This window comes from Eulemur rufifrons, chromosome 30 (assembly GCF_041146395.1).
Source record: "Eulemur rufifrons isolate Redbay chromosome 30, OSU_ERuf_1, whole genome shotgun sequence".
NCBI classification, from domain to species: domain Eukaryota; kingdom Metazoa; phylum Chordata; class Mammalia; order Primates; family Lemuridae; genus Eulemur; species Eulemur rufifrons.
In genome coordinates this window covers 104,648,032-104,667,149 of record NC_091012.1, presented here as the reverse complement: position 1 = coordinate 104,667,149, position 19,118 = coordinate 104,648,032, and the positions used below count along the sequence as shown (strand labels likewise).

Here is a 19,118-nt window from a genome sequence, read left to right as displayed (position 1 = left end):
GGCAAGGTTGAGGGTGCCTTGGACCAATCCCCAAGGATGACAATGGACCCTGTGGCTCCTGACAAAGAGTCCCACCCTTGGGGCAGAGCCCAGAACCAAACTGGTCTCTGGGAACAGGAGGTAAAGCAATGGGCCAGGGTATTTTTTTGTGGGGCTGTGTAGCAAGAAAGACCAGGCACAGGATTTTAACTGCAAACTTAAAGCCTCAGAAGACTTGAGGGTCCCCCAAGTTTATGAAATTTCTAGTTTCAGTCAACTATTTACAATATATTTTTCTCTCCTGAACTGCTATAATGCTTTTGATCCAGAACACTGGAACTTTTTGTGCTGTTTTATTACATCATATTTTAACATTCCCCTGATACATCAGGGTTGAGTTCATTAGAGCACATATGACAGTCTTTTCTTCCAGAATAAACCGAATTATCCTTATTTTCATTAGGAATGAGACAAATGTAGTAATCCCACACCAAATGAGAAAATAAAACTATCAAACTGATGTGTTCATTCTGAAATGAATAAATAATGAAAATTAATCATTTCCTTGCTCGTATAATTTGCCCATTCTGATCAACAGATAAAATGCCATGAAATCTCAGAAATTTTAAGTGTTCTATTTTAATTGATAATTTTTTAAAAATCTGAATGATTCAGGTTCTGAATAATTTGAGGAATGTGAGACATACACTTTCATATAAAACCCTGAACACCAGATCATAATCTGAATTCTCTCGTGTCCCAAGTATAATAACTCATATTTGGCCCGAAGGACATTCCTGCTTAAAGGTGGGATGCTTCAAAGGAAAGAGTCTCGTCAGTGTACAACTTAACTAGTACCTAAAATCAGTCTCCAAAAACGAAAGAGTGTGTGTGTGTATTTTAAACAGTAGAAAAAAGTGTAATCCTAGTGAGCTTAAACACTTAATTTCATACGTGTACATCTGAGGCCTGGTGATACCCCCAGACCCATGTCCCCTGACAGGTACCACTGCTTTCACCACTGCCCACAGGGAGTGAAATGTCTTCACAGTGTAAGAACAGAGTTAAAGCCTGTTTTGCATTTGATTTATCTACCAGCACCAAGAATCAGATCAGGAGGAAAGCATGCCAATTAGAGATACAGAAAGGAAAAGAAAGAAGAAACTTTAAAGTTTTTACTCTGTTTGAATTGACATCACCACCCTTAGGCATAATTATATCATGAACTCGGATGAACACCAAGAAACAAATTGCATTAGATGAATCTTTACCCTTTTGGGTTAAAAAAAATGTTCTTCATATCTTCTGATTCACCTTGATAAGGCACACAAATACACAGTTTTTTAAAAAACTACAAAAGCACTGGCATTTAATTAAGATGGTGTAAGTCATAACCCAGTCATGGCTGTAATATGAAAATCAAGTTCTCTTTATGAGTTAAAGCTTTATTTACTAGATCACAAGCAGGGTGTTGTGGAAAAAGTATCTGTGGCTCTGAAAAAGAGCTGCTCTTAACATTAAGCTCAGTTGTACAAAATGGAGACACTTGCCACCTCAGGCTTTGGTGTTGGCAACACATTGTCCAAAATGTGGGGAAAGCAGACAGAATCCCAGGAACATCAATCAACCCAGAGAAAGGGTAGAAAGAATGATTAGAATCGACTTAACCTCTTGCCCCTTTACTAAAAGGGGTGGAGGTTGGCGCATACAGGAAGGAAGAAAGAGAAAAACAGCATAAAGAGAAATGTCTCAGGTTAGAAAGAGGAGAAAAGCCAGGCCCAGTTAATTTTTTTCTGAGGATGCCCTTGTGTCACCTGAAGTACTGCCAGCGGCGTTCATTCTGATCCTCTTCAGAGGGCTCCTCGACGCCAACTCTGGGCAGCAGAAGAAGGGAATGTGAGTGTGACAGGGACAACAGGGGAACCAGGAGTTCTGGGCATATGACCTGGACCACATCCATGAAAGAATAGGCCGTCTCATTTTCAATATAAGTCCATACCCTTTCTTAAACTGTCCCCATCCTTTAAAACCCTGAGAGGCAGAGGCTGCTAAATTTAAATTTAAAGCAATAATGTTAGGAGACAGGCCAATGAGGAGCGATTAGGAATGAAGCTAAGCCTCTCAAAATACAGTGTAATGAAATCAGAGGAATAAATACACCTCACAGAAAATGAATTTATACAATTTTTCAGGAATTCACCTGTATCAGAAAGCAAGATACGTCCATATAAAAAATGGAAAACAAAAAGTTAATTGTTACTAAACACATATTTGAAGTGTTTACACATAGTTTTACACATATTTGACAGAAAGAGTAAAAAGCATCGTATTATTGAAAAACAGCAACAATACTTAAGATAAAGATGGCCTTTTCTTCAAGAGAAGCAAACCACATTGTCCACAGGATCGACCTGAAGGTTAGAAACACAACCTCTGCTATTCTCTTTACCTTGTGGCCTTTGAGTTGACATGGTCCCCTTTCACCTTCCTTAATAATTTCTGGGTTATTCAGAGTGCATTTGAACTTTATCATCATGTTAGAGCAGGGTTTCGTAAACTTGGCACTACTGACATTTTGAACCAGATAATTCTCTGTTGTGAGAGGCCATCCTGTGCACTGTGACATGCTCGGCAGCAACCCTGGCTTCCACCCACGAGACACCAGTAACAATACCCCAACCTGGGCGATGGCCACTAAAAATGTCTCCAGATACTGCCAAATGTCCCCAGGGGAGCAAAATTTCCCTCAGTTGAGAACCATTGCACTAAATTATATATTCTCAATGCAGGTGATATTGCCCCCATGGGTATGGAAATTGGTTCTTGTGGAACACGAAAAAATCTGACCTATTACAATGGTTTGTAGCCCTCCAATGATCATAGTACATGAACAGATATACAGGAGATTGGTGGTAGTAAAATTCCACTGGGAGGAGGTAATTGGGAAAAAAATTTTTTAAAGGCTCCTTAGGGGAGCAATAATGAAAAAAAGGTTGAGAAACACTGTGCTAGACAATGCCCAAATTCTCATGCTACTAAGAGCCCCTGAAATATGCAAGTAAGAACATGATGCTTCTTTTTTTTTTTTTTTTTTTTTGACAGAGTCTTGCTTTGTTGCCTGGGCTAGAGTGCCATGGCATCAGCCTAGCTCACAGCAACCGTAAACTCCTGGGCTTAAGCGATCCTCCTGCCTCAGCCTCCGAGTAGCTGGGACTACAGGCACGTGCCACCATGCTCGGCTAATTTTATATATATATATATATATATATATATATATATATATATTTTAGTTGGCCAGACAATTTCTTTCTATTTTTAGTAGAGACGGGGTCTTGCTTGTGCTCAGGCTGGTCTTGAACTCCTGACCTCGAGCGATCCACCCGCCTCGGCCTCCCAGAGTGCTAGGATTACAGGCATGAGCCACCGTGCCCGGCCAACATGATGCTTCTTAAGGTGGTATTTTTAACTAGTTACATGTTCAGAATGTGACTTAAACCATTCTCTCTATATTATTACAGCATTGAAAAATTATAACAAATACCAGAAAAACAAGCTGTATTCTTTTAATGTAAGATTCATTGTCTCTTCAATAATAGTAATAATAATAGTAGCAGTCGTAATGCTATGGTTAGTAATAATAATAAAACAGCTAGAATATACTAAGTGATTACCATGTGCCAGACGGTACATTTATTAAGAGACTTCTTCATCACATTTATTTATTATCACATTTTATCCTCACACTATGATCATCTCCTTTAATCGGTCAGGAAACCAAGGGTTAGGGGAGAAATAAGTTGCTCAAGGTCACAAAGGTAGAAATAGTGGAGCCAAGATTCCAACTCAGGCTATTAGAGCCTAGAGCGCCAGCTCCTCACCTTACAGGATACTGCCTTTGATTACAATGTGGAATCTTTAAACTCTTTTAAAATAGCCAGTCACAAATGCTATTACATAAAGAGCTCAGGGCTTTTCCCTGTCTTTACTCCTTACATTATCTTGCAAAGAGCTTTATTTTAAATTCTCAGTCTAACAGGATTATACTAAATAGAGCGTTCTTACGTGTCCTTGAATGATTACATTACCGCACTCTGAAGTGTGAAGGTTACTGGTTTGTTAGGCCACCTGGGTGTGTGCCATTCCACTGTGCCCCACCCCACCATCACCACCTCTTCATGTGTGTGTCACTTGAAGCTGGGGGCTCCAAGAGGACAGCCACCGTGCTACCATAATGTGCTCAGGACACATAAGAGGCTCACCAGTCAAAATAATCCCATGATCATTTTTTAAGTTGCCAAAATTATGTCATTTGTGAATAACAACATTTACTTAAGAGACAAAGAAAAATCTTATGTAGTTTGTGCACTAACAGAAAGCAATTTGCACATTTTGCCATTATGTTTTAAAATGCCAGTAACAAAACACCAATTTAAAAAGGTAAATTGGACTTATGGAGAACAGTGATCTGGCTTTGGATTTGTAGTTATATTTATTTTTATTTTATACACAGACTTGACATTAGCCATCATTAAGAATCATAGCTAACTCTTAATTATTTGTAGTGAACTCTAAGACCCACCCAGGGCTTCTGACTTCTGAGCAGCTACTTAATAGCTCATTAGGGCCTCTATCAGCAGCCTGGAAAAGTAAGGAACAAGTAGGTACTGATCCTACTGAGATCAGAGGGGCCAAAACACCACACTGAACTTCAGGGGGTTTCTGAATCAATTTAGAATAAGAACTTGGGTTACAGAAATGATTCATGGCCATTAAGTAACACCACAAGCCACAAGCTAGAAAAACCAATCAGTCTCATTACCTTATTTTAGAGGGAATTTCTTTTGATGTAATCTCTGTAAATGTCAGTTTGTATTACATAATCATTATTTATATACATCTGGAAATACGAACTGACACCATATGTATTTTTCAACAATGGCATCTTTGCTTCATTATGCTGTCTGGGTAGAGTTGGACAGAAGGAAGGAAACAATAAAGATAGGAACAAAAATCAATTAAAGTGAAATTAGAAAATCAATGAAATAAACAGCTGATTATTTGAAAAGGTCAATAAAATTGACAAAAGTATAGCAAGACTGATCACAAAAACAGAAGATACATATTATCAGGAATAAAATATCAAAAAAATCAGGAATAAAATAGGGGTTATCACTATAGACCCCATGAACATTAAAGGATAATAAGGGAATGCTATGAATAACATAAACTTGACAACTTAGATGAAACCGACCAATTTCACAAACTACCACAACTTACTCAATATGAAATAGACAATCTGAATAGCCCTGTAACTGTTAAAGCAATTGGCTGCATAAATTGAGAACTCCTGAAAAAGAAGTCTCCAAGCCCAGAAGGTTTCACTGGAGAATTCTACCAAATGCTTAAAGAAAAGAATTAACACCAATTCTATACTATCTCATCAAGAAAACAGAAGAGTAGGGAACACATCCCAACTCATTTTGTAAGGCCAGATTACCCTGATATCAAAAACAAAGGCAGTACCAAAAAAGAACTATAGATCAATATTCCTCACAAACATAAAATTCCTTAACAAAATATTTCCTCATAGAATTCAGCAATATTTAAAAGAATAATACACCACAACCAAGTGGGGTTTATTTCAAAGAAGGCTGGCTTGATATTTGAAAATTAATCAATGTAATCTACCAAATTAATAGGCTAAACAAGAAAAATCATATGATCACATCAATTGATGCAGAAAAAGTATTTGATAAAATTTAAGACTTGTTCATGACAAAAACCCAGAAAACTAGCAATAGATAGAAATTTCTTCAACTTGTTGATGAACATCTACAAAACACCTACAGCTAATATTACACTTAATAGTGAAAGACTGAATGCTTTCCTCTTAAAATCGAGAACAAGGCAAGGATGTTGATACACACCAATCTTATTCAACATAGTCCTGAAAGTCCTAGCCAGAGCAATATGGCAAGAAAAGGAAACAAAAGGCATATTGGTTGGAAAGGAAGAAATAAAACCGTCTCTATTTGCAAATGACATGATGATCTATGTAGAATATCCCAAAGAAGCTACCAAAAAAAAAAAGAACCACCAAAAACCCCTCCTAGAACTAATAAGTGAGTTAAGCAAGATGACAGGGTACAAGATCTAAAAATACATGTACAGGCCTTGTATGCTAAAAACTACAAAATACTGATGAAAGAAATCAAAGAGGGTCTAAATAAATGGAGATACATGCCATGTTCATGGATTGGAAGACTCAAGATAATAATGATGTCAGTCTTCCCAAAAATTGGTATATAGGTTTAATGCAATTCCTATGAAAGTGCCAGCATGATTTTTTATACAGATAACCTTATTCTAAAATGTATATTGAAAAAAAAATAAAATAAAAAATAAAATGTATATTGAAAGGAACTAAAATAGATACAACAATTTAAAAAAAGAAGACGAAAATGGAAGGAATCATTCTACTTGATGCCAAGATTTACTGTATAACTGTAGTTATCAAGACACTATGGTATTAGTGGAGGGAGAGTCACCTAAATCAATGGAGCAGTATAGAAACAGACCCCCATGCATACAGACAACTGGATTTTTGACAAAAGAGAAAAAGTATTTGAATTGAGTAAGGATAGTCTTTTTAACATATTGAGCTGGAACAACTAGATAACCATAGGTAAATAAAATAAAATCTTAACCTAAATCTCACACTTATATGAAAATTAACTTAAAATGGATCATAGATTTAAATGTAAAGTGTAAAACTAAAAAACTTTTAGAAGATAACACAGAAGAAAATCTTCAGGACCCAGGGCTTGGTGTAGAGTCCTTAGATATGACACCAAATGCATGATCCATAAAAGGAAAAAACAAATTGCACTTCATCAAAATTAAAACTCCTCTGTGAAAGACTCTATTAAAAGGATTAAAAGATAAGCTACAGAGTGGGAGAAAATATTTGCAAACCATGTATCTGACAAAAGACTAGTATCTAAAGAACTCTCAAAACTCAATTTAAAAAAACAAATAATCCAATTAGAAAATGGACAAAAGACTTCAACAGATATTTCACCAAAGATATATGAATGGCAAATAAACACATGAAGTGATGTTCATCATCATTAGCCATGAGAGAAATGCAAATCAAGACCACAATGAGATATCACACCTATTAGAGCAGCTGAAATTTAAAAATGTGACAATACCAAATGCTGGTGAGAATGCTAAGAAACTAGATTTCTCATATATTGCTGGTGGGAATGTAAAATGGTACAGACACTAAAAAACTGTGTCAGTTTCTCATAAAACTAAACATATACTTACTGTCCAACCCAGAAGACACACTCCTAGGCATTTATCTCAGACACATGAAAACTTATATCCACAAAAAGACCTATACATGAATATTCATAGAAGCTTTATTTACAATAGCCCCAAACTGGAAACTACCCAAATGTTCTTCAAGGGGTGAATGGTTAAACAAACTCTGGTACATCCCTACCACAGACTACTACTACGCAGCAATAAAATGGAACAAACTAATGATCTGTGCAACAACCTAAATGTGTCTCCAGGGCATTACGCTGAGTGGGGAAAAAAAGCCAATCTTAAATGATTATATACCGTAGGATTCCATTTATATAATATTCTTGAAATGACATTGTCATTTCATTCATCTTTGCATTTGGTGACTCATGCTCTCAGCTCTGGGTAGGATTGTTTTAATGACTCACTTTTTGAAATGGGTTACAAGTACAAAAGTCAACTCTCTACTCCATGGAAAACCATTTGGTCCTGTATATGTTGGGTGGGGTACAAAAGGACTTATAAAATACCATGAAAAACAAACATGATTTAAGCAGGCTCTGAGCATCCAGGACACATACTGGGTGACCAGACAAATAGGAGCAGGAAATGATCTCAGAAGTCACCGAATGTAAGGATTCTCAACTGTGTGCAGGGTAAACCTCCTTTCTTACCCTCATTCTGCTACAACAGTGAAAGATGGTACCATCTTACCTCTTAAGTTTAAAGCCAAGAGACCTTAAATCTTCTTTTTTTGGTTTATATTTCCAAGGATGTATTCTTTTCCTTAATTCAACCCTTGAGATTCATGCCAGGCAGTTGAAATTCTAACCATTCTAAATTTTATGACATAAAGTCTTTACTACAGCAACCCTTCTTATAGGCAGTACAGCACAGTGGTTAAGAGTGTGAACTCTGTGGCATGACTGCCTTGGTTCAAATCCTAGCTCATCCACTTAAAGCTTTGTGACCTTGGATAAGTTATTGCCCCATGCCTTAGTTTCCCCAACTCTAAAATGGAGATAATAGTATTATCTCCTTTATAGGAATGTTATGAGAATTATCTTAATATATACATGGCATCTTGAACAACACCTGAAATGCAAGTACTAGTTATTACTATGACTGTCACTGATAAGCCCCATGTAGGTTCTGCAGACTCACTTGGATCTCAGACTGAGACATGCTGGCCCAGAAATAGCACAGCTGGCAGTGGTCAGCCCAGGAATTCCTGCCTACCCTCAATACAAAATCCCCAGATGGAAGAGACAATTCTCTCAAATTCTAGTTCCTCCCCCCAACTCCAAGGATGACTGGAAGATCCTTGTTCATCCTTTTCTCTCCTCCAAGCTGTGTACGCTCTTCAGCTATCTCGTGCATCCTACATTCTAGAGACGGGAATACAAAGTAAAAGCCAGTAGAGAAAGAAAAACACATTGCCACCTTGTGGTTTTTCAGAGAATTATTCTTCACATCTTTGCACCATCCAAGTGTCTTATTCCGGATTACGGTCACCCTTTGCAGACCCAAAACTGTGGCAGGAGACCAAAGCACCTCCAGTGATACACAGCACAACATTTAGAGCTGAATGGCCCTTGAGATAATCTGGTAGAACATCTTCATTTAATGCTGGTGAAAACCGAAGCCCAAAGACATGAGGGGCTTGTCTTAAATCCAAGCCAGAGTTCGACTGTGGGTCTCTTGAACCCTGATCCAAAGACCTCTTTACCATAAGGTGCTGGAGCTCACAAAGAGTTTGGAATTCAAATGCTCTTTAAAAAATCAAACTCAGATCAGTGCCCCTCTGTTCTGACACAGCTGCAAAACCACAGGCAGGGGATGTCCATGAGACTGCAACAGATGAGGGTTACACAGGAAATGTCACCTCTTTTGTGCATCCAAGCAAGAAGAGACACAGCATGCAGCTGCATGCTAAAACAAAACTCTAATTGCCTCTTTTTATTTCTGGCTGATGTGCTTATTCTTCAGGCTCTGGCTTTCATCTCAAAGGAATATGAAATACTGGATGCTGCCAGAGACTAAAGGTCTATTCTCTCTCCTGAAGCTTTAAGACTTTTTGAATTCTTGCCCTACTGTCACTGCTATAACAGATCCAGACATTTCTAATTCCTTGTATATTTGTACCCACAAAAATTTTAATGTCATTTTTTTTTCTCCTGGAAAATCCAATACATCAAACTTTTACTTATTGGGTTTTTTTTTAAAAAATGTTTAACCCCACCCCCTCAAAATCTGTCATGAACTAAGCTGCAGCACATCCTGCATGGGCATATTGAACATTCTCAGTAACAACTGACATATTTAGATACAAAACTGGCCTTAGCTCTAAACTGACCTTATATTAAGCCATGACAACATGGGCGTCGTGCCTCCTCCAATGACCCAGACAGTGAAGAAGACGATGAGGAGCGTGGTGGTGAACATCATTTGGCGAGCATAGGTTGCCGTGTCGCGGATGGCCAAAGCAAACGCCATTGCTCCCCTGAGGCCTGCAGCGACCAAAGAGGAAGATCTCTTGGTTATAAGGATAAATGACAATGTCTCCTCAAAAATTCACTGCTGCCACTTGGGGCTAATAAACTCTTATCAATTCATGCTTCAGGGACCAATTTATTTTACTCAGAAAGAAGAACCTTAAAAGTATATGATTTTCTTCTATTTGAGACTATCTTTTGCAAAATTCCCAAATACAATGAGAAGAATGTTGCACTGCTTTGTAAAATACATTTTAGAATAACTCTCTTTTATTACTTAAATGATTCTCTTGTTAGTATTAATAACATGAAGTAAAAAGAAATATAAATAGGTATTAACATAAGCTAAGTCTGTGATCCAAACACTACCCAAGGACCACACTGTCAACATAAACTTAAAAAACAGGCTAGGTATGAATATGTCAAATTTGTGGGAAATAGTTCAGCACTTCCATAGCAAAGGGGAAAGCCACACAGGAAAGTGAAAACACAATGTGAACCACGTTTGGGGTTGGCAACTCTTTCTGCAAAGGGCTAGATACTAAATATTTTAGGATTCATGGGCCAAGAGGAAAAATCAAGGCTATTGCATGGATACTTATATAAAAAAGAGAAAAAACTTGTATAAATTTTCATTGACAAAAATCAAGAATATAACAATAACAATAACAGTATACTTGGTTGTCATACAGGTCCACCAATGAAAAGAGGGGAATTATTTTTGGAGGGGATACCTTGCTTAATTGGGTTTCAAAGTTAGTGTTCCCTATCACTGAACAGATTGTAAACATTCATCTGTAAAAGGCATTCTTAGCTCACTGGGTATATAAAGATAGGCAGTGGTTGGATTTGGCCCAGGGGCTGTAGTTTGCTGATCCCTGATCTACATTAATGGTTTTTGAGGTTAACACCAACAATTTAATGTTTTATAGTTTATCTTTCTAAGATCTTTTTTTCCTTCCCCATACTATGCTCATAATTGGTTTTACAGTAAAGACTGAATCTACAGTCTTTAGTATTATACATATCTAGTATAAATTTTTATTCACCATGGGCAAGACTGTGTCCATATTATGTGAGAAAATGAGAAGTTAGACCTATATCTATTTGTACATTCTCCTACCTTTCCCAATTATTTCACAATTATTAATATATGTAATCTGAGGGCTTCACTACAATTCATGAAAGAAGAATGATTCAAAAAAAGTTACATAAAAAAGAGCAAAGTTAATGTTTTCTGTTAATCTGTCCTAGTGAAATATTTATACATACCTAGGGTACCCTACAGCCAACTAGCTATGTCATCAGTCAATACTTAAGCCTCTAAAGGGATGTTGTCACAAAGAAGAAAATTGGGGGTCAGAGACAGATAATGTATGACACATTTTTCTTTATTTCATTAGGTAAACATGGTAAGCAATATAAAAGTGAAACCTCAGGTATTAATATTTCATAGCCTTGAAGAATGAGTTCCTTTTGATAGCCAGATTTCTCTGAACATAAAATAATTGTTACTGGAAATATCATTAGACAGCACTGGGTACTGAGCCTTTTAGTACAGAAACTGATTTTAAGTTGGCCTAGATGATAGTTAGCTCCAACTCATCTTTCTCTTGCCCACCAGTATTTTCCTAATATGGATGTAGGAGCTTATCATTGCCTTCCTCATCAAGCTCTAAATGTGTCCTTGCTACTCTTGAGTAAAGCCCAAACTCTTTGGCACAGCACTGGAGCCTCTCTGTGGTCTCCATTCTACAGTGGTGGTTCTCAAAGTGTGGTCCTCAAACCAGCAGCAGCAGCAGCAGCAACTGAGAATGTATTAGAAATGCAAATTCCTGGGGCCTACCCCATACCCCCAGAATCAGATTAGTGGGCCCCAGCAATCTGTGGTTTAACAAGCCCAACAGGCGATTCTGGTGCAAACCAAAGGGTGAAAATCATGAGTTTAGATGTCATTTTCCCTTCCAGTCTCATGTTCTTTCTGTATTACTCCACATGCCTGACATTTAAATCAGACAGTTGCTCTTCCAGGAATAAGTCACGCATGGCAATGCTTTTCCGCCTTTCCAACCTGCTGCCTCCTGAAATTCCATGTCTTTCAAGCCCAGTTTGAAGACTATCCCCTTTGTGAAGATGGTCCCGAGCCAGCCTCTTCTTGTCCACGTATCCTTCGTACCTCTTTTGTGCAATTGGCCATCCCTTCCCAGGAGAAAATGAGCTCTTTGGGCACCTGCCTCCTCCCAGTGGACTGTGAACTCTGTGAAGGAGGCTGGTCTTCGTACTCTCCACAACCTAGAACTGTGGCTTATAAAAAGAGGATGCTGAATACATGCTTGTCAGAGTGAGAGGAAATCATTTTGGCAGGCTGCACCCTTATCTGAGTTCAGAGGCAAGCTGGCATGAGACAAAGCGACTGCCTTACCAAGCAGTGCCTGTTGGTTTGATTTCAATATGACTCTACGAGGCCTCTAAGAACTACTGAGTGGTGGTAAAAGTGGCTGGTACTCCTTCTGCTCTTTTCTACAGTCCCTCCCTCTTCCCCACTCAAGACAGAAGTGCCTTTAAGGATCACAGTGCTGCCGCAAACATCTCCTCCCTCAGATCTGCAGAAATGCTCTAACTTGGGTCTCCTTTGTATAAAGGCTGATGCTTGTCACACTCACTACATCATCCACTCATGCCAAGTGCTCTCTCCTTTCTTTACCTCCACATCTTTTGTTATCGTCCTTTGTCCCTTCAGTGGCTTCTCCAGACTTTTCAGCTTTCCAGTGAGAAGTGAGTCGCAGACAGTGTAAATCAAGTGGGACTAACACAGCTGTTAAATCTCAGCTTTGGGTTCCTCTTGCTTAGGTGAGTGTATTTTATTTCTTTTGCTGCACAGAAAGTCAGAGCTGGAGGACCTCAACTAATTAGTTCAATTTCATCATTTTATAAGAGAGGATATTGCAGTTGGGAGGTACTGAGTAACCTGGCCCATGTTCTTTCTCATCAAGAGCTATTTTCCTTCTAATGTTAGGTCTGGATCCCTTCTGGAAGCTTAAGGGTTATGAACATCTACTAGAAAACGCACTGCTGGAAGTTCTTGATTTAATTCAACTGGTATTGACCAATTTATCTAAAATCTATCTAAAAATGAGTCCCAGGTCTCCTGGGTTGTAGAAATGAATTAGAGATGTATTTTATGAGATAATGTTCACATTTGGTAGTATGGTTTGCAAAATCAATACTAATTCAATTGAACATGTACATCTGTCTACTCGGCACTGTAGGGGACACAAATGAACCATAAACTCGAATGCCTGTCTTTTCATGGACCTTATCAATTATATTTTAATCATACTATTGTTGCCTGTTGAATAGAACTCATTTTCTTTACACTTGTATTTTTACCTGAAAACATCATCATGTGTTGAAAATTCCAGCCAATCTTATGCCTTCTCCCCAAGTTGAGAAAGAAGGAGAGTGGGTAGATATGTGCAGCTCTGCCCAGGAAGATGGCAACCTGGCCACCAGGTGGAGGTTAAGGGCCCAACAGGTTTCCAGAATAGCATGTCCACACAACCTCTGGCTGAGCCGGGAATTTTAGGAATGCTGTGACACCTCGCTATGGTCCAGAGAGCTGCCCAAAGAAGCCCGGATGTCTAGTTTTCCTCTAGACACATCTCTCAGCAACAAAATGGGGGTCATTCAGCCTCCACCCCACCCTGGTTCATAGAGATAATTTCTAGCCTGTTAAAAACACTGTTGGAAGTTCTTGATTTAATTCAACTGGTATTGACCAATTCTCCAATCTATCTAAAAACGAGCCCAGAAATAAGCAAAAGTAGCATGTTAGGAGTGGGGCATTGAGAGTACCAAACTGGGTTGGGCTCTACTGGCAGAAAAATCATAAGAAGAAAAAATGATGAACCCTGTAGTTGAACTTTAAAGAGAAAGTTTGCTGGTTAAGTGCTCACAAGCTTCACTTGTAAGTAAACATCAGGGATTCTAATAACCTGGAAGAGACTGCGTATAAGCCGTAGGGAAACTTAAAGTATTCATAACATGAAGAGAAATTCAGATCACTCACAAGAATCAACCTGGGGAAATTTCTCTACCTAAGTGGCTAAAACATCTTTTGGAGACATAAGAAATGGGAAAGATGGGTGGAAAAGGAACTCTACTGTGGAAACCAAAGAATTCAGGGAAACTAGTCCTTTGTCACTTGCTGAGTTTAGAACAGTGCCCAACAGAGAGAGCTGCACATTCCCCTGGTCACAGAAGGAAACCCCCATGGGAGGCCAAAGGAACAGGGAGCTTCCGTTTTGGCAAAGCACCAGCTGCAGTAACAGCAGCTGTTTCAGACAGAAGCCAGGGCGGAACTATCTTCTCTGCCTCCCACAGGGTAAAGCATTGCCTGTTTTTCTTATTTCCTTTTTTCTTTTCCTTTATTTATTTATTTATTTATTTTGTTTTGTTTTGAACAGAAAGAACTAGGTAGTGCTTATAAAGGACACTCTATCCCAGAGGTAAAGCAGATGTCCTTAAGTGGTAAGCAGCTTTTAGGATTCTCAGAGGGCCTGGCCCACCCTCTGCCAGGCCCTCATCTGTACAGTAGGGCTGTGCTCTCACTATCTCTCATGGGTGCCATGCTAGGAATACAAATCAAAACAACATACATCTTTCTTAATGAAGAACAAAAACATTGACCCCACAGATGTTTAGCTATTAGTTTGGTGAGCATATAAATCCAAGCAATGAGCCACCAGTTTAAGCATATGACACTCTAACTAGAAGAACTCCAGTACTGCATTAGGCCACTATCACCGTCCAGCAGCTTGGTGAGTGTCAGTCATTCCTGCACAATAAATGAAAAGCCCAGAAGAGGAAAATATTCCTTTTTTGCCAACATTCTAAGACCTAAGGATACTCACGTAGCTTTAGAAAAGGCAAAAGTGAGTGTCTAGCAATAGGGGATTTCTACTCAGTATATTGAAATCAAGCCCCAGAAAAGTACACCTTAATGAAAACAATAGTATCTGAGGCCAAGTGAGGGAAAGCCTCAGCTGGGGATCCATCCCTAGGCACTCACAGCCCTCCTAGCTTGAGAGAAGCCAACCCTCCGAACTGTGTCTTTTTTCCAGATACTGCACTCACAATGGGTCTAAATCAAGGGACCAAGTATTTTAAAATTTTATCTTTTTTCTTTTTTTTTTGGCAGGGGGGCAGGCAGAATCTTTTCCACTGTGATCTGTAGCCAGCAGCAGGGTGGCTTGGATGAAAGCGTGGTCAGTGCCTGCAGGTTTCCCCGGGGTGGCCTGAGGAAGGGCTGCCTGCTCTCGGGGCACAGTTGAGAACAAGACAAACAGAACCTTCAAGTCATCCAAATCAGGGAATCTCCAGGATTGGAAGTCATGTGGCGATGAAACATCAAAAATAATTCTGGGGACTGACATGGTTGCTGACTTTTAGATTTACCAAGAAGGGCACTTTACAAAATAAACTATCACCTGCCAAGCACCAGTTTAACAGAAAAGCCATCTTACACAGAAAATGCAGAAAAGATGATCTTCGAATAAATGCAGTCCTTTAAGTCAAATACATTTAGCTTTATGAAATGCCACCTAAGCCTTCTTTTTCTCATTGTAAAAACACTGCGAACTAGCACTGACCCAGTTACCCACTCAAAACAGAAATTATTATTAGTATAGCTTCCCCAGCAGTGGTCGCCTCTCCACATAGAAAATGGTGGAACAAAAAAAGGATACAAAAGCGCCAATGATGAAAATGGGACTGAAAACGTGCTTCTGGAAAGTAAACAGCGCCAGGCCCATGTAGGAGAAGATGAAGTTCTCTGCCAGGAAGTGTAACACCTCAAAGAGCTGTACAGAGAAGGGAAAAGGAAGCTGTAAACCCTGCAGTTTCCCCCTTCCCTGTATTAACAGGCAACTCATGAGCACCAAGGCTCTCTCACCTGCTTGGTTCGACTTCTTGATTCTACTGACAAATTGTTGTAGGTGTAATGAGCTTGTGTGATTCCACAGAAAAGGACAGCTACAACACCTACCAGGAGATAAAAAACAAATTAATAGGAAAAAAAGAGGCAGGAAAAAAAATTCTGCTGAAACAAAAAGTTAAGGTAGACAAGCCCAGCCTATCCAACTTCTTGAATATTTTTGAAAGTTCCCTATCACTGAATGCTCCCCAGCCCCTCACCTCTCATATCAACCGTTCCATCTCCCACCCCTGCCTTCTGTCAAAACCAAGTCCCCCAATTCTCCCCTTGCTCCGGTCTCAAGAGCATTCTCTCCCCTCCTCTAAATGCCTACTTAATTCACCATCTGTAGTTGGCATACAGCATGCATTCCCCGTGAGGACCCTTCATATATCTTTGGCATATTCCTCTCTGTTTTTAGAATGAATGAATTTAATTTCAAGCCAATGCTTTATATTCTTGCATAGTCTGGGGCTTCAGACAAAATAGATCGAGAGCACTATTCCATTTATCCAAGCCCTGATGATCTAGATTTCTAGTTAATGGTGACCATTTTGTTGTACAAGACAACTGACACACCTGGGACTCTGCCTACACAATTACAGATAACTGTCAAGTTTTAAGGAAGTTAGGCACTTTATAATGCTGCATATAAAGATATATTGTCATATTTTGAAAAAGTGATAAAATTACATCCTAAGTACCTGGATTATGTATAGTAATTGTACTTAAGTTTTCTAATGGAACAATTCAGTGATTTTTTTTTAATGAGAGAATGTGAGGAACTAAAACCACATTATTAACCACTCTAATATTATATGAGCTGGCACCATAACAACATGGTATTGAAAAACAATGATTAAGAGCCCAGAGATAAAACAATGAAAAACTGTGTTCACGCTCAATCTGAGCAGATACAAAATTGCCTTTTAAGGACATATATTTTGCTTGTTATTGCTACTGTATATAAAATAACATAGCAACCATGGGGCGGATACAAATAAGATTTTAATATATTCAGTAACCTTTGCAGCTGAACATTGACATAGAGTTAGAACCCAAAAGAAAAAAAGAAATTTTATAAAAAAAGACACTTGCACTTGAATGTTTATGGCAACACAATTCACAATTGCAAAGATGTGGAAACAACCCAAGTGCCCATCAATACATGAGTGGATTAATAAAATGTGGTGGTATATGTATACCATGGAGCACTACTCAGCCATAAAAAATGGTGATCTAGTATCTTTTGTAGAAATCTGGATGGAACTGGAGACCATTCTTCTTACCGAAGGAAGGATCACAAGAATGGAAAAACAAACACCACATGTACTCAATACTAAATTGAAACTAATCAATCAACATTTATGTGCACATATGGAAGTAAAACTCAAGGGAAATCAAGTAGGTGGCAGGGGGGAGGAGGGGATGGGTAAATTCACACCTAACTAGTATAATGCACACTAACTGGGTGAAGGGCACACCTATAACTTTGACTCAAACTGTACAAAAGTAAATTGTGTAACCAAAATGTGTGTACCCCCTAAAACTCTGAAATAAAAAAATAAAGATTAAAAAAAGAATGAGTGTTCAGTATAAAACTGAGTTTGGAATGATGAACTTTATTCCTAAAAAATTTGTTAACGTTTGGCAACTAAATGATCCATCAAGACAGAACACCAACCTTGCTCAGCAATCCTCTATACAGACACTCAATCAACAGCTAATCAACTCCAAGAAGCTGCTAAGAAGTCTTCCCTCCCTTCAAAATCTCCTCCAGCCCCCCTTATAATGAAGGGAAGGGTGGCCCAAGAGGACAGAAAACTGACCTGTAAATCCGCAGGCTTCTGCCAAGAGGAACGTGCTCCAGGACATGAGGAAGAAGAGCGCTGTCTCCAGCAGGGGGAAGCAGTGCAGCTTGGTAAACTTGGTCACGTCGGCACCTTGTCAAGGACCACATCTCCAGGCACATGTGTCATGGCCACCAAGAACCACACTCTGTTACCCCAGGACCCCTTCCTAAGAGCGAGCCTTTCCCTTCAACTCTGCTATTGAGGCTCTAAAGCTGCTGCAGATTTTTTCCGTAACAAAAATTAAGGTTTCCAGCAGAACAGACATTCCTAGGGGCTGGAGAGAGGGGGGAATGGGGAGAGATTGTTTAATGGGTACAGAGTTTCTGTTTGGGATGATGAAAAAGTTCTGGAAATAGGGCAGATGGTTACACAACATCATGAGTGTGCTTAATGCCCCTGAATTGTGCATTTAAGAATGGTTAAATGGCAAATTTTGTTAGATATATTTTACCATAATTTAAAAAAATTAATAAATGTAATATACCAAAAATCACTGAATTGCACACTTTAAATGGGTGACTCGTATGGTATGTGAATTATATCTCAATAAAACTATTTTTTTCAGCTTTCTAAAGAAACTGGCAACTGGTTTTCTGTGCTCCTTGCAATGCCCACAGTTCTGAGAGGCACAGTCATGGCCTCAGGCTTGCCTGGAAGGTCAGTTCTGGCATGGCTGTGAGGACGAGGCTCATGAGACTCTGACCCCTGTGTGCCACTGAGGCCTGAGCCCATAGTAGGTGCCTAATAAAGCCACAAAAAAGAAAGGAAGACATGCACGACTTCCAGGGAAGCTATCGTGTGCTGGTGTCACCTTTTGGAACCAGAGATCCCTCTACTAACACTGCCATTTGACAGAGGGCCAGCATAGAACCATCTCATGAGTAGTTTCACTGAGCAATGTAAGTCCCCAGAGCATCAAAAGGGCCCCCGTGAAGAACGCAATCTAAATCTGTGCTCACACGGCAGCCACTGGCCACATGTGGCTACTCAACACTTAAAACGTGGCTAGTCTGAACTGACATGTGCTGTAAGAGCAAAACACACACCATATTTCAAAGACTTGGCACAAAAACCGAATGTACAAAATCTCATTAATAATTTTTATAATAATTTTTGTTCATTTTTTTATTGATTACATGATGAAAGGATGTGGCTCAAATTAACATTTGTAACGCCCACCAAAGAGGACATGAGGAAGGATTCAGCACAGCTGTGGAGAGGCTACCTGCTCTTTCCACACTTTGCTTTTCTGTTTGTTTGTTTGTTTGTTTGTTTAAACACTGTGACATCCCTCACTTACAGAAGGCCACTGTGCAGTAATTCCCACTGCTGGCCCCCAGCTAGCTATGGCCATGTAACACTGTTCGGCCCTGTGCAGCAGACAGCAGCAGCTAGCTGGGGCTAACGCACTCCAGTGGTCCCTGATTTCTCAGCCTTCTCCTGGCTCCTCGAATCTTTTCAGCCCCCTAAAACTGATGCTCCAACTGGTTCATAAGAAAGGGA

At 39.3% G+C, this 19,118-nt stretch overlaps 1 protein-coding gene across 2 annotated transcripts in view; it reads right to left on the bottom strand.

Moving 5' to 3' along the window:
• The window catches only part of SLC9A7 (solute carrier family 9 member A7), a 160,638-nt gene that overhangs the window by 25,119 nt on the left and 116,401 nt on the right, over positions 1 to 19,118 (bottom strand). The window contains exons 8-13 of one of the 2 annotated variants that reach the window (XM_069463140.1): positions 17,592 to 17,697; positions 15,742 to 15,830; positions 15,536 to 15,649; positions 13,179 to 13,290; positions 9,650 to 9,803; positions 1,794 to 1,853 (exon numbers count right to left, since the gene is read on the bottom strand). In XM_069463140.1, coding sequence (XP_069319241.1) covers positions 1,794 to 1,853; positions 9,650 to 9,803; positions 13,179 to 13,290; positions 15,536 to 15,649; positions 15,742 to 15,830; positions 17,592 to 17,697 — 635 coding nt within the window. The remainder of the gene's footprint in view (positions 1 to 1,793; positions 1,854 to 9,649; positions 9,804 to 13,178; positions 13,291 to 15,535; positions 15,650 to 15,741; positions 15,831 to 17,591; positions 17,698 to 19,118) is intronic. The other variant, XM_069463141.1, reaches the window with a different exon arrangement.